The 13952-nt window shown below is 38.4% G+C and overlaps 1 protein-coding gene across 2 annotated transcripts in view; it reads left to right on the top strand.

The window, feature by feature from the left end:
* The window catches only part of LOC136874297 (DDB1- and CUL4-associated factor 11), a 169078-nt gene that overhangs the window by 137738 nt on the left and 17388 nt on the right, over positions 1 to 13952 (top strand). For both annotated transcript variants that reach the window (XM_067147937.2, XM_067147938.2), the window contains 2 exons: positions 5472 to 5627; positions 8500 to 8606. In XM_067147937.2, the coding sequence (XP_067004038.1) occupies positions 5472 to 5627; positions 8500 to 8606 (263 nt within the window). The remainder of the gene's footprint in view (positions 1 to 5471; positions 5628 to 8499; positions 8607 to 13952) is intronic.

Below are 13952 nucleotides of genomic sequence, written 5' to 3' on the forward strand. Positions count from 1 at the left end.
CATGTTATCAGGCATGCCGCTTGCATAGTCTGTCTTTTATTCCATCATAGATCACTGTCCTGATATTCATTAAAATTATTTCAGATACACCCTGTATATTATGTTAAAAATGTTCCCAGGAAATTTCGATCATTGATATCCATGAGTCAAATAGTTATAACTTGTTTTGTACCATATATGTATTAATATCAGTTTAGATATCCATTTTTTGGTGTCACTGTATTTATCTGCATAATGGACTCACATCTTCCCTCCCAGAATTTGTAACAAAAAATCTAGCATGTATCTTTTTATACAAGGAAAAATTGTAATGAAAAAATTAAACATATTAGAACACTTACCATATGCTCAAAGATCAGTGCCTTTATTGAACTGATTACAATATGGGATGAAAGAGACAAGGCCATTGGCAGTTACAGGTGAAGTATTGGCACCAGGTCGGAAGGGCGTCGCACCCCTTCGGGCCATAGACACAGATGCTGTGTATGGACGAGCATTATCTTGTTGGAACCCTGTCCCAGGGTGTTGTGCCATAAGGGGTAGGACATGTGGGTGTAGAATGTCTGTGACGTATCTCTGTGCTGTCAAAGTCTGTCGAAGCACTATTAGAGGTGACCTGAATGTATATCCTGTAGCTCCCCACACAATGATACCAGGGGTTACGCCTGTGTGTCATTCCACAATGTGGGCAGAATCTGTCCTCTGCCCTCGACGCCGCCAAACCCACACACAATGGTCATCGGAGGTTATGGAGAAGCGGGACTCATCACTGAACATGATGCGACACCAGTCCTTTGTCCATGCCTCCAGGGCAAGGCACCACTCCAAACGCAGGCGATGGTGTTCTGGTGTCATTGGCAACCGACGCATGGGGCGGTAGGACCCCAATCTGGCGGAGGCGAGTTGTCGATACACTTTGTGGTAACTCACAGGATGTTGTACAGTCTCCAGTATATGTTCGCAGATGGCAGATGCCGAAGTTATGGGATCCCACAATGCTTGGCACATTATACGACGGTTCTCCCTCAGGGTGGTGTTTCTTGGTCGACCTGAACCTGCACAACATGATTAGATGCCTTCATGTATCCATTGAGTCCAACATCATGCCACTGTGACATCTGAATGGCCCACATACCTGGTAGTTGCACGATACGACTAACCATCCTCATGCAGTCCCACAATGCGGCTTCTATCAAATGCTGTCAGTTGGTAGACAGGCTGTCTTAACACATCTGCGAGGCATCATGGGTGCTTCGTACTGTACGTAGTCCTCTCTGCAGGGTCTTGCTTAACTGTCTGACTCGCAGCAGTTGACTGGTAACAACTTATCAACAACAGGACGGTGCCATCACGAATGCACTCTGGTGGTCATTCCACCCATTACACATCCTTGTAAATCTAATCATTTACTCACACATCAATGGTATGCATGTATACCGAAATGGGATGATATTGGACGACTCCTCCTGGGTGCTTTAACTTTTTTTGTCAGGCAGTGTATATCAGGGTGAAGAGCCATATTTTACATATAACTAAGAATTACTTACAAATCAGATTCAGATAATATTATTATGTCATAATTATGCAAATAATTTTCTCTTGCATTGGGAGATAGAGAGTTCGAACCCCATTGTCGGCAGTCCTGAAGATGGTTATCTGTGGTTCCCCATTTTCACACCAGGCAAATACTGGGGCTGTACGTTAATTAACCCTACAAGTGCCAAGAGTTAATTTTTTTGACTCTTCCGTTTGCTTTGTAGTGCCAGGGCCAAAAAAATCGATTCTGACTACATGCATGTTTTCAGACATATAGCGCCACCTTTTCACAATTCTTGGAAGCAGACGGTGACAAGGAAGTTTCGTGATTGCATTTAGTTAAGTTGGTACTCCAATAGGACATGTATTTCTGTTGTATTTACTCATTGAAGATGCATGGACCATGTGATCATTGTAGACACATACAGCTGACCAAATTGAAAACATTGCAAGAGATCTTGAGAGAATTAGTTTATTGGAAGATGAGAGTGATTTTAGTGATGTGCAAGATGGTGAAATTAATAGCAGTGATTCTGAAGAAGATGATAACAGCATAGATGATTCTAGAGATGCCCAAGGAAGTAGATTTAGGGATGTCCAAACATTTGAACACACTGATGATGAAGATGATGATATACCACCTGCAGGTACGCCTCAGTCGTATTATTAATTGTGATCCAGTTGTTGATCCCATCATTGATACAATCAGTCGTTCAGATATGGCAGAAAGTTAGTGGACCAGAGCCTGTAAAAAATGGTATAGATTTTATGGCAAAGAAAACTGGCTTCCAAGCTAACATCCCCAGAAATTCAAATGCTATGTCTTATTTTGATCTCTTTTTTTCCTGAAGAATTATGGGGGATGATAGCTAGTGAAACAAATCATTATGCTGCTGAATTGTTAGAACAGCATTCAGATTATCTGGAGACACATCTTTATAGCAGACTGAAAATGTTCAAATCTGTAGATAAGTAAAAACTAAAAAAAGTGGTTAGGCATTATTTTGAATATGGGTTTTCCAAAAAGGATGAAAAGAATCACTGGGACACTAGATTTTCCCAGTATATGCCATTCTTTTCAAATGCAATATCTAGGAATGACTTCCAGTTAATTAACAGAGTGGTACATTTGAATTCAAATGCCACAGTAGTTCCAAGGGATGGATCTGGGTATGATTCTTGGTACAAAGTGAGACCATTGCTAGACTTCCTAAATTGTTTGTGGAAAAAAATTGTATATTCCTGCACAGGAAGTCTCGTTAGATGAATCCTTGATTGGAATGAAAAATAGTTATTTTCATACAGTACATGCCAAACAAGAAACGTGCTCAATTTGGCATCAAAAAGTTTGAACTGTGTGAAAGCAAAACTGAATATGTGTTGCATGCTGAGCTGTACAATGGCAAGTATTTTTTGTCTCAGGTAACCCAGATGGCATGGCACAGAAAGTAATTACTGAAATTGTTGGTAAATGCAACCTATATAATAAGGGGTACCATTTGTTTACTGACAGTTTCTATACAAAGTGTCAGTTGGCAGATGTTCTCCATCAGAAAGGGGTCATGCTCAGTCATGCTAACAGGAATGGCCTGAGCAAATTCTAAGAAAGAGCTCATGCAAACAAAACTGCAAGCTGGTGATGTCCTCTATTATAGAAAGGGAGAGGTGCTAGCTTGTGGATTCAAAGAGAAGAAATCCAGAAAGCCTGTATATAGACTTTCCACTGCATATCATGCTGAAACTGTGTTGGTGAAAGCAAAAAATGGTAAGGAGGTATCCAAACCATTGCATATTGCCAAACACTACAATAAACACATGGGTGGAGTAGACCTTAAGGACCAGAAGGTGCATCATGTTGCTGCAAAACATGCTACAAGGAGATACTGGAGAAAAATCCTTCAAATTTGCTTGACATAACAGTGCTAAATTCATACATTGCCTACTGTGACAACACTGACATCTGCCTCCAAATTAATCGTCACAACTACATTGTTGAAGTAGTGGAGACACTGGCAAAGAAACCAACCCTTGCTAGGCTTAATATTCCTCTGAAGCCATCACCTTGACTGTCTGGAGACAGTAGCCATTACTATGCGAAATCGCCTGCACGTCAAGAGCGAAAGTGTGCGGTATGTGGTCCAACAATAAAGAGGGGAAGATCATCACACTGGTGCCCAGGGTGCAATGTGGGAATCCATGAGAAAGTGTTGGGGACAATTAGAGCACTATCATAGACCAAAAGGACTTACGAGGAAGTTGCCGTGTGACTAAAGGCTAGGGACCTAAAAATTGTTGAATCTCTATGTAGTGTTCAATTCGAATGTTCTTCAGTGTTCAGGGCACAGGTACAGACATAGAGACCTGAAACATCGTGTGATGTTAGTTCATGATATTTTCAACAAATTGTATATTCCAAAAGTATTTACTTACTAGGCATTTTTTTTCACAAAAACACCTCAAAATTTGAATCTAAAAATAAATTTAAAAAGAAGACCTCTGTCAAAATGTTTTGAAATATATATGTTGTATTGATTTTGCAAATAATGCACAAACCTTTCTCTTTAAAATGCTGTATCGTTCATAAAAATGTGCCCATTAAAAGTGACTAAAATTAATTATTATTCCAACAAGTAATTTTCTACATTATTCACCTGGCACTACAGACTATACTGCATGGCACTTGTAGGGTTAAGGCCACAGCCACCTCCTTCCCGCTCCTAGCCCTTTCCTCTCCCATCGTCGTCATAAGACCTGTCTGTCGGTGTGATGTAAAGCAGCTTGTAAAAAAAAAATCTCTTTTCTTCAAGAATAGGATTAAAGACAGGTTAACCGAGCAAAGCTATCAACTCGCATTTTTGAGATAGTGTGTTTGAACCCCACTGTTAACAGCCCTGAAGATGGTTTTATGTGGTTTCCCATATTCACATCAAGTAAATGCTCTCCGTAGCTGTACCTTAACTAAGGCCACAGTTACTGCCTTCCCACTCCTAGCCCTCTCCTATCCCATCATCACCATAAGACCTATCTGTGTCGGTGCCGCGTAAAGCAAATTTTAAAAGAAAAAGGAAAAAACAGACTGGTTATTTTAAGGATAAAACTTAACAGCATAATTTTTACTAATGTTTCTTTTAATATATCAGGTTTGCAACATTATTAATGAATGCATTGACAAGGAAACATCGTAACTGCTAAAATTGTAGTTTTAATATTAATCAGAACTTTTCACTCTACACTTATTTGCACTTGAACAAACCTGAATCTTGTAGTATAAATTTTACTTTCTCATCATACATACATATGAAAATACATATAATAACGAATAATGTACGAATGTTTTACATATATTTTGTTGGGACCTACATAAATTTGCATATAAAATAGAATTGCCCAGAACCGAGTTATGTATAAAACATTCTCAACTGTATTTTATTGCTACTATGAAACATTTTGACTTATTTTGTCCATTGCTAGAACATTGTCCGTCAACACTACCAGCTAAACCAGGCCTTCCAACAACACCGGGTTATTAGCCATTAAAACGAACCCGTCACTGTGATTACAGTTTTCACACATTGTTTTTTTAAAAACTTGAATTTGAACGTGTCTGCTCCATCCTTCATATCTCCTCAGCACCAATAAATACTATGCACACACCAGAAATACTGCATACTGTTGTACCCTTTACATATGTGCTATGGAAAAAATTGCTATCCTTTGTCAACACAACTGAGTCTCCAGTCATTAATCTTTGTTTACTAGTTTTATTGCATATTGCAGTCCTCCAGATTTTAAGATTTTAAATATTACTGTGATAATTTTTGTTGAAACTGAAATTCATTCATTTTGCAGTGGTGTCTATGATGCAAATAAATACAGTATAGTACTTCAGATACTGATGTGTGATATTAGATTGTCATTGAGTGTCAATTTTTCAGTGAGCAATCCAAAGAAGCCCTTGGAGGGAGACACTTCGATCATGACCTATCGCGGCCACTCTGTTCTACAGACATTGGTGCGGTGTCACTTTTCTCCTGCCTTCACTACTGGCCAGCGCTACATATATACAGGTTGTGCTGCAGGTCGTATAGTCAGTAAGTATTTTGTTTACAATATACAAATATTTCAGAAAAATATAATTGGACATGATGCATGAGCTGTCAGACCACCCATATTTGGATGTTGTCCATTATAATGTTGATCAGATCATTCTTAAGTACAATTTCCATCTACACAATTTTCTTGCTTTTTAACCCTTAGACTTGCTTTATTAATAATCAGATTAATAAAACTTTGAGCATGATCCTCAGTTGAACAAATAAAATGCATAAAAGATTATTGTGATTTTGGAAATTATATGAAAAATTATTGACTTTCTACTGTTCATTGAGTATTTTCAAGAATATTTTACACATCACCTCAATGAATTCCTGTCAGTAGACTACCTCCTTACGTTATATTTAAACGGAAAACATTTCCGAAGAATTCACATTCCCGACTGGTATCTACGAGACGAAAGTGAAACTAGCCAATGTTCGTAAGCATTGTTTTTTAATGACATGGTACTGTACAATTATAATGTATTGTTTCTCACAAGTTTTTTTTAAAAATGTAAACTATCGATCCCCTCTGCAAGTGAAAGGCCTATAGTGTTGGTAAATTATGAATGTAATATAGACTAATGAATAGCCTCCATGTATGGTTAAATCTCTTTGTATTTTCTACTTTTGTCAGCAAGGTAAAATCATTGAGTATTTTTGAGAATATTTTACACATCACCTTAATGAATCTCTGTCAGTAGACTACCTCCGTACGTTATATTTAAATGGAAAATATTACCGAAGAATTCCCATTCCCAACTGGTATCCACGAGACTAAAGTTAATCTAGCCAATGTTCATAAGCAGTGTTTTTTAATGACATGGTACTCGTAAGGTATCCGCCACCAGTAATATATCCAGTATAAATATAACGTACGGAGGTAGTTTACGACCATCAGCAGTAATGGCCAACATCACTATAAAACGTAACTTTTCATTGCCGGTAGGTTTAAATTATTAGAACACTTGCCGCTCCCTTCTCAGAAACAGTAGTGTTCCTTGGCATGTCAAAATACACAGAGGTTTGATCAGCATTGCTGATCTGTGAGAGGAGATACAAGTTCTGGTGCCTTAGCCTGCTCACTTGCCTGTGAAACACTAGCAGTCGTTAGGCAGTTTTTGTCACAAAGGTGTTTTCCGCTGCAATGATGCGTTATTACGCTTCATCAACTGAGTAACCTGCCTGTGACCTGCCTTGAATAAGTTTACCAGAATATTGTGGGATCATGCAATTTCCCATGCTTTTAGTTGTAACGTTTCTTAAGAAACACTGCAAACACTGTTTCACATCTCTTTCACCCATTCGAGTAACGCTTCGTCAACACCTGGGAGCTTGCCCTGTTTTGGGCCATGAAATGCCACTTGCTGCTTTCTCACTTGTTTTTCATGATGGGTTCTCAATGATAAAAGTATATTGAGAAGGTGGATTTAAGCATATACTATTTTAAATAGCTTTTAATAGACAATTCAATACAGGAACAAGTACGTATTATGGTTAAGCTTATCAGCAGTCAGTAACATGTGACGATCATAAATGCGTGATGCACTGCTAGCTCAGGAGGGGGACATGTCGAGCTCGCAGCTTTGCAGTGGCCTTCACAACAATGCAAGAAAGTGAAGGATACTGATGACAGAAATGCAAAATGAATGTGCCTCAGTACTAGATAAGTGCTTTTTTTCATTCCGTTCATTGATCTTCTATACATTTACTGCACATTATTGTTGAATTACCATTAATTTGTTATTATTATTATTATTATTATTATTATTATTATTATTATTATTATTATTATTATTATTATTATTATTATTATTATTATTATTATTATACTGTACTTATAAAACCGAAGTGATTGATATGTGTTTTTGCATTTCGATTTCATGCACTAGAGAGTATGCATTTATTATTTTAATACAGCATATGTTTATATATATCATACACTAGCTTTTGTCCTTTATCTTGTTTTGCTGTGGTTTCATCAATTGAAAAAAAGCAGTTGGAAGAGAGTAAACTTTACATTCAGACATAGTCATGTGATTGCCTTTCTATGTTTTGTTGCCCTGAACTTTCACGTTTACACTCTGTGTATTCTGGTGACTTTTGAGCTTGCCACAACTGAACAAAAGCCGTAAATCACTGTGGTTCAAGATATCTAAATAAATTAATCATTAAATTAACATTTCATTCATTAATTCGTTTATAAATCTGTATAAAACAACAACTATTACTACTAACCTAAACCACATCCTCTGCTGTATGTGAAATTGAAACACAAAAATAAACGTTATCACCTTTGTTTTATAATTAAAATTATTATTACAACAATAATAAAAAGTAAATCCCATTCTCTTTAGTATGTAAAACTGAAACATGCAGCCATTATTACACATTCTCATCCTCCACTCGCTGCTGTCTTACAACTGGTGTGGCAGAGGAGAGATTTTTTACTCGGTGTACAAAGAGCTATGTGCACAGAGTAGTGGTAAAACGAGAGCGAAAGCCACCAGTGGCCATTTTAACAAAACTGCTGTAGTCATGTTGGCTTCTAGTCGCATACCTGGAACAAGTTTGAATTGTGATGGCCATTACTTGGAATGACACTAATAAATACTATGGAATGGATGTCTGCAGGCTGTTAATTTTAATTTCCGTTTTCTGTCCTACATCCCTTGACTGTTTGTACCAGCTACTGAACACTTTGTAGACAGTATATTTAAATTACTTGAATGTAGTCCTTTGGCTTAAATATAACCAGTCGTGTTTCAGATCAGTTGCGGGAGATTCCTCATTTTAAGGTAGCATAATTTTAGCAGCACAGTTTTTAAGATATTCTCGTAGAATTCCAAACAAATCTTGTATGTTACAGTTTATGATGTGCTTACGGGGAAGATTCGTACTGATCTCAGAGGACATCGTGCTTGTGTTCGGGATGTGTCCTGGCATCCTTATCGTCAAGAACTTGTCAGTACATCGGTAAGTTCACTCGTTAGGTCTCATATAGTGGTATGTTTACCATTCAGAACAATGACGACTTGTGGTTATAAGAAAATTGACTCTGATTAAGATGAAAAATATAACCATATTTTATGTATGTGGAGTTGATTTAATATTCTACATTGTTGGAAAGGAATGTGTTGCTACGATTATTTCCCTGCTCAGAGCACAGCATAAGCCTTCTGGATTATGTCCAGCATTTCTAGCAGTAAAGGTAACAATATGTTCTTAATGATGCTAATAATAAAATCGCAGTATCTTAGGTATCAAATTTGAGATTTTTATGTTGTTCAAGTTAGTTGATGGATGTTAAGTAAAATTGCCATATTATTATTGTTGTTATTATTATTATTATTATTATTATTATTATTATTATTATTTTTGTTGTTGTTGTTGTTGTGGTTGTGGTTGTGGTTATTGTATGCAGTTAATGGAAGCACTTGCTTGCATGTTTGGAAAAGCACCAACAACAAAGACAGCAACTATTATTGATCCCACTGGTGCGTTTTGAAGCCCTTTCTGAACAGGAATCTGAAGTAGACTGCGAGAAGAGATCCTGCTCTCCTACAGTTCCTTATTACAAGGAAAATTTCCAGCTGTTGGGAATAACAGTGTGTGTGTTCAAAGTTCTTCATAGAATTAGCTTTCAACAAACAGATCGCCTTAATGGCCTTAAAAGTGTGGCTCATTTAATCAATTCGTTCACACCGAATATTGTCAATGCCGATGAAACTGCATTGTTTTTTTAATGCCGAGCCCAAATGGACTTGCAGTTTTATAGGAGGGAAGTGCCAGCCAGGAAATCGTACACGGGGGGTCATTGCACTGTGTTGCAATGCACACGGAAGTGAGAGACTTCTTCCCCTCGTCATTGGGAAGTTCGATAAGCCACAATGTTTTAACCTTTTAAGTGCTGAGTTACCAGTTGACTGACTGGTACCTCAGTGCTGAGTTTTTTCATTCGTATGTAAAATTTTTTATAGAATCCTCAATTCTTAACTTATCAGTAGGGTGATTACCTTAAAATGTTTATAAATGTTGAATGAAAACCTACAGCCTGTTTTCCAGTCATGATGTGGTTAGATTTGGCAGTTGTAGGATTTAGGACGAGAATTGTCTCAGTGTAGTCACCATGTGAGGGTGCAGATGAGGATGAAGTTGACAAGTTCAATAAAGCATTGAGTGACATCGTGGTCAGGGTCAATAGCAAGGATAGAATAGTGCTAATGGGCTATTTCAATTGGAAATAGAACTGAAGGATACGAAAGGGTAATTGGTAAATGTGGGGAAGATATGGAAGCTAATGGGAATGGGAAGCGTTTGCTGGACTTCTGTGCTAGTATGGGTTTAGCAGTTATGAATACATTCTTCAAGAATAAGGCTATTCACCGCTACACATGGGAAGCTAGGTGTACCAGATCCATAATAGACTATATCTTAACTGACTTCAAATTCAGGAAATCTGTTAGGAATGTACGAGTTTTCCAGGGATTTTTCGATGATACAGACCACTATCTGATCTGTAGTGAACTATCTCTAGGCCTAGGGTAGAGAAAGTGAAATCTGTCTGCAAACGAATAAGAGTAGAAAATCTCCAGGACAAGGAAATTAGACAGAGGTACATGGATATGATTAGTGAGAAGTTTCGAACAGCAGACAGTAAGCAGGTTCAGGATATAGAAAGAGACTGGGTGGCATACAGGGACGCTGTAATAGAAACAGCTAGGGGATGCCTAGGAACAACTGTGTGTAAAGATAGGAAAAGGCGAACATCTTGGTGGTATGATGAAGTGAGAGCAGCTTGTAAACTTAAAAAGAAGGCTTATTAGAAATGGCTCGAAACAAGGGCCGAGACTGACAGGGATTTGTACGAAGATGAAAGAAACAGAGCAAAACAAATACAGTAGTTGTTAAATCCAAAACAAAGTTGTGGGAAGACTTTGGTAATAACCTGGAAAGGCTAGGTCAAGCAGCAGGGAAACCTTTCTGGACAGTAATAAAGAATCTTAGGAAGGGAGGGAAAAAGGAAATGAACAGTGTTTTGAGTAATTTAGGCGAACTCATAATAGATCACAGGGAATCACTGGAGAGGTGGAGGGAATATTTTTTAAATCTTCCCAGCGTAAAAGGAAATCTTTCTGGTGGTGTTGCAAACAGCCAAGCTCATGGGGAGGAGGAAAATGATGTTGGTGAAATTACGCTTGAAGAAATGGAAAGGATGGTAAATAAACTCAACTGTCATATAAAGCAGCAGGAATAGATGAAATTAGACCTGAAATGGTGAGGTATAGTGGGAAGGCAGGGATGAAATGGCTTCATAGAGTAGCAAGATTAGCATGTAGTGTTGATAAGGTACCTTTAGATTGGACAAAAGCAGCAGTTGCACCTATCTATAAGCAAGGGAACAGGAAGGATTGCAACAACTATCGAGGTATCTCATTGAGTAGTATACCAGGCAAAGTATTCACTGGCATCTTGGAAGGGAGGGTTCGATCAGTCGTTGAGAAGAAGTTGGATGAAAACCAGTGTGGTTTCAGACCACAGAGGGGCTGTCAGGATCAGATTTTCAGTATGCACCAGGTAATTGAAAAATGCTACGAGAGGAATAGGTAGTTGTGTTTATGTTTCGTAGATCTAGAGAAGGCATATAACAGGGTACTGAGGGAAAAGATGTTCGCCATACTGGGGGACTGTGGAATTAAAGGTAGATTATTAAAATCAATCAAAGGCATTTATGTTGACAATTGGGCTTCAGTGAGAATTGATAGCAGAATGAGTTCTTGGTTCAGGGTACTTATAGGGGTAAGACAAGGCTGTGATCTTTCACCTTTGCTGTTCGTAGTTTACATGGATCATCTGCTGAAAGGTATAAAATGGCAGGGAGGGATTCAGTTAGGTGGAAATGTAGTAAGCAGTCTGGCCTATGCTGACGACTTGGTCTTAATGGCAGATTGTGCCGAAAGCCTGTAGTCTAGTATCTTGGAACTTGAAAATAGGTGCAATGAGTATGGTATGAAAATTAGCCTTTCGAAGACTAAATTGATATCATTGGGTAAGAAATTCAACAGAATTGAATGTAAGATTGGTGATACAAAACTAGAACAGGTCGATAATTTCAAGTATTTAGGTTGTGTGTTCTCCCAGGATGATAATTTAGTAAGTGAGATTGAATCAAGGTGTAGTAAAGCTAATGTAGTGAGCTCGCAGTTGCGATCAACAGTATTCTGTAAGAAGGAAGTCAGCTCCCAGACGAAACTATCTTTACATTGGTCTGTTTTGAGACCAACTTTGCTTTACGGGAGGGGAAGCTGGGTGGACTCAGGATATCTTATTCATAAGTTAGAAGTAACAGACATGTAAGTAGCGAGAATGATTGCTGGTACAAACAGGTGGGAACAATGGCAGGAGGGTACTCTGAATGAGGAGATAAAGGCTAATTTAGGAGTGTACTCGATGGATGAAGCTGTACACATAAACTGGCTTCGGTGGTGGGGTTGTGCGGCGAATAGGTTACCTAGGAGAATAATGGTCTCTACTCGGTTATGGAGGGTAAGAGAAATAGAGGTAGTCCAAGACAACGATGGCTAGACTCAGTTTCTAACGATTTGAAGATAAGAGGTATAGAACTAAACGAGGCCACAGCACCAGTTGCAAATAGAGGATTGTGGCGACGTTTAGTACATTCATAGAGGCTTGCAGACTGAATGCTGAAAGGCATAACAGTCTATAATTTATGTATGTTATTATTAATATTACTACTATTATTATATGGTATATTAGCAAGTAAAACAATCATTATGGTTTTATCACATTTTGAGCCTACTGCTCTCCGAAAATTACCTATATTGGCCCGAGTTACTAGATATTAAATAATCACTTTGTTAATGAACTCGCCTGCTATATTAATAGCAACAACCGTGAATATTTCTTAACAAAAATAAACTTGTTTCCTCATCCCGAGGTGGTGCAGCTCTTTTTAGGCACACCCCTGATGGAGAGGAGTTGCATGTACCATTTTTACTGCATATCAACCTTCCTGCCATTCTTAAATCTCTAGCAGTATGATACCAGGAATCAAACTCAGGCTCGTGAGAACAGCAGTTAATTGTGCTATTGCAATGCACAGGTTGGACGCGGAACTATTGACCTATTTGTGCGACGTCATCAGAGCTGCAGTAGGCCTACGCTACGGAGGCGACATTTCTTAACTAGGAAACACAGATGTGCCGCGTGACTTTTGATGCGTTTTTATTGTGCTGGTCATGCAGACGAAACTATTCACGAATTTGTGTGATTTACCGTATTTCACGGCATAATCGTCGCACTTTTTATACCAAAATTTTCGAAAAAAATTGTAGGGTGCGACCATTATACGATGAATATTTAATACCAGTATTTGTATTACTCAAAAAATGTATTTATAACTAAATTGTATTTGATACAAATTTAAGATGCACGTAATACTCGCGTTTATACATCAAAATAATTAAAATAGTCTAAAACAAAATTCATAATTTTTCGCAACAATTCGGCGAACGTTTTTCCAACCTGAAAATAAAAATGAACTTATTAAGTTTGAGTATTGAGTATTGAGTCATTAATTTGAGTATTAAAGTTAAAATATTACACTTGCAAAAAATTATCGCTTTGTTGTGAAATGCGGACTTACCGGTACGCAATTTATTCCAAATCTTCGGTGTCGCTATCGCAGGTTTCGCTATCTGATGCGCCGTCCTCGCCTCTGTTAATACCAGTATCAGATTCTTCGTCTCCCTGCCACACTGCGTCATCTTCGGAACCGTCTAGTGCATTCGAAATCCCAGTCCTTTTGAAGCTCTTGGAGACTAGTTCAGGTGGTATAAGATCCCAACTCTTCTTCACCCACGAGCATAACAAGTCCAAGGGTGGACGCCTGATATTTCCGGCGGGCGTCAATTGCTGATCGCCGCTCATCATCCACTCGTTGTAAAATCGACGTAAGTGGTCTTTAAAGGGTTTGTTAACACATACGTCTAGTGGCTGCAAAGCAGATGTTAGGCCACCAGGAATGACTATCTGTCGTGTCTTATTTGTAGTGAGAATTTGCTTCACTTCGTTCACGAGGTGACGTCGGAAATTATCTAAAACAAGCAGAGCTGGTTGTTTTAGTAGTGCACCAGGTCTTCTATTCCACACAGTTTTAACCCAGTCCAGCATGAGTTCTACGTCCATCCAACCCTTTGGTTGCACTCGTACATGAATTCCACGGGGAAACTGTATATTCTTAGGCATCGTTTTCCTCTTGAAAATGATGTAAGGCGGCAACTTTCTCCCGTCAGCTGTAAT

Source organism: Anabrus simplex, chromosome 5 (assembly GCF_040414725.1).
Source record: "Anabrus simplex isolate iqAnaSimp1 chromosome 5, ASM4041472v1, whole genome shotgun sequence".
NCBI lineage: Eukaryota > Metazoa > Arthropoda > Insecta > Orthoptera > Tettigoniidae > Anabrus > Anabrus simplex.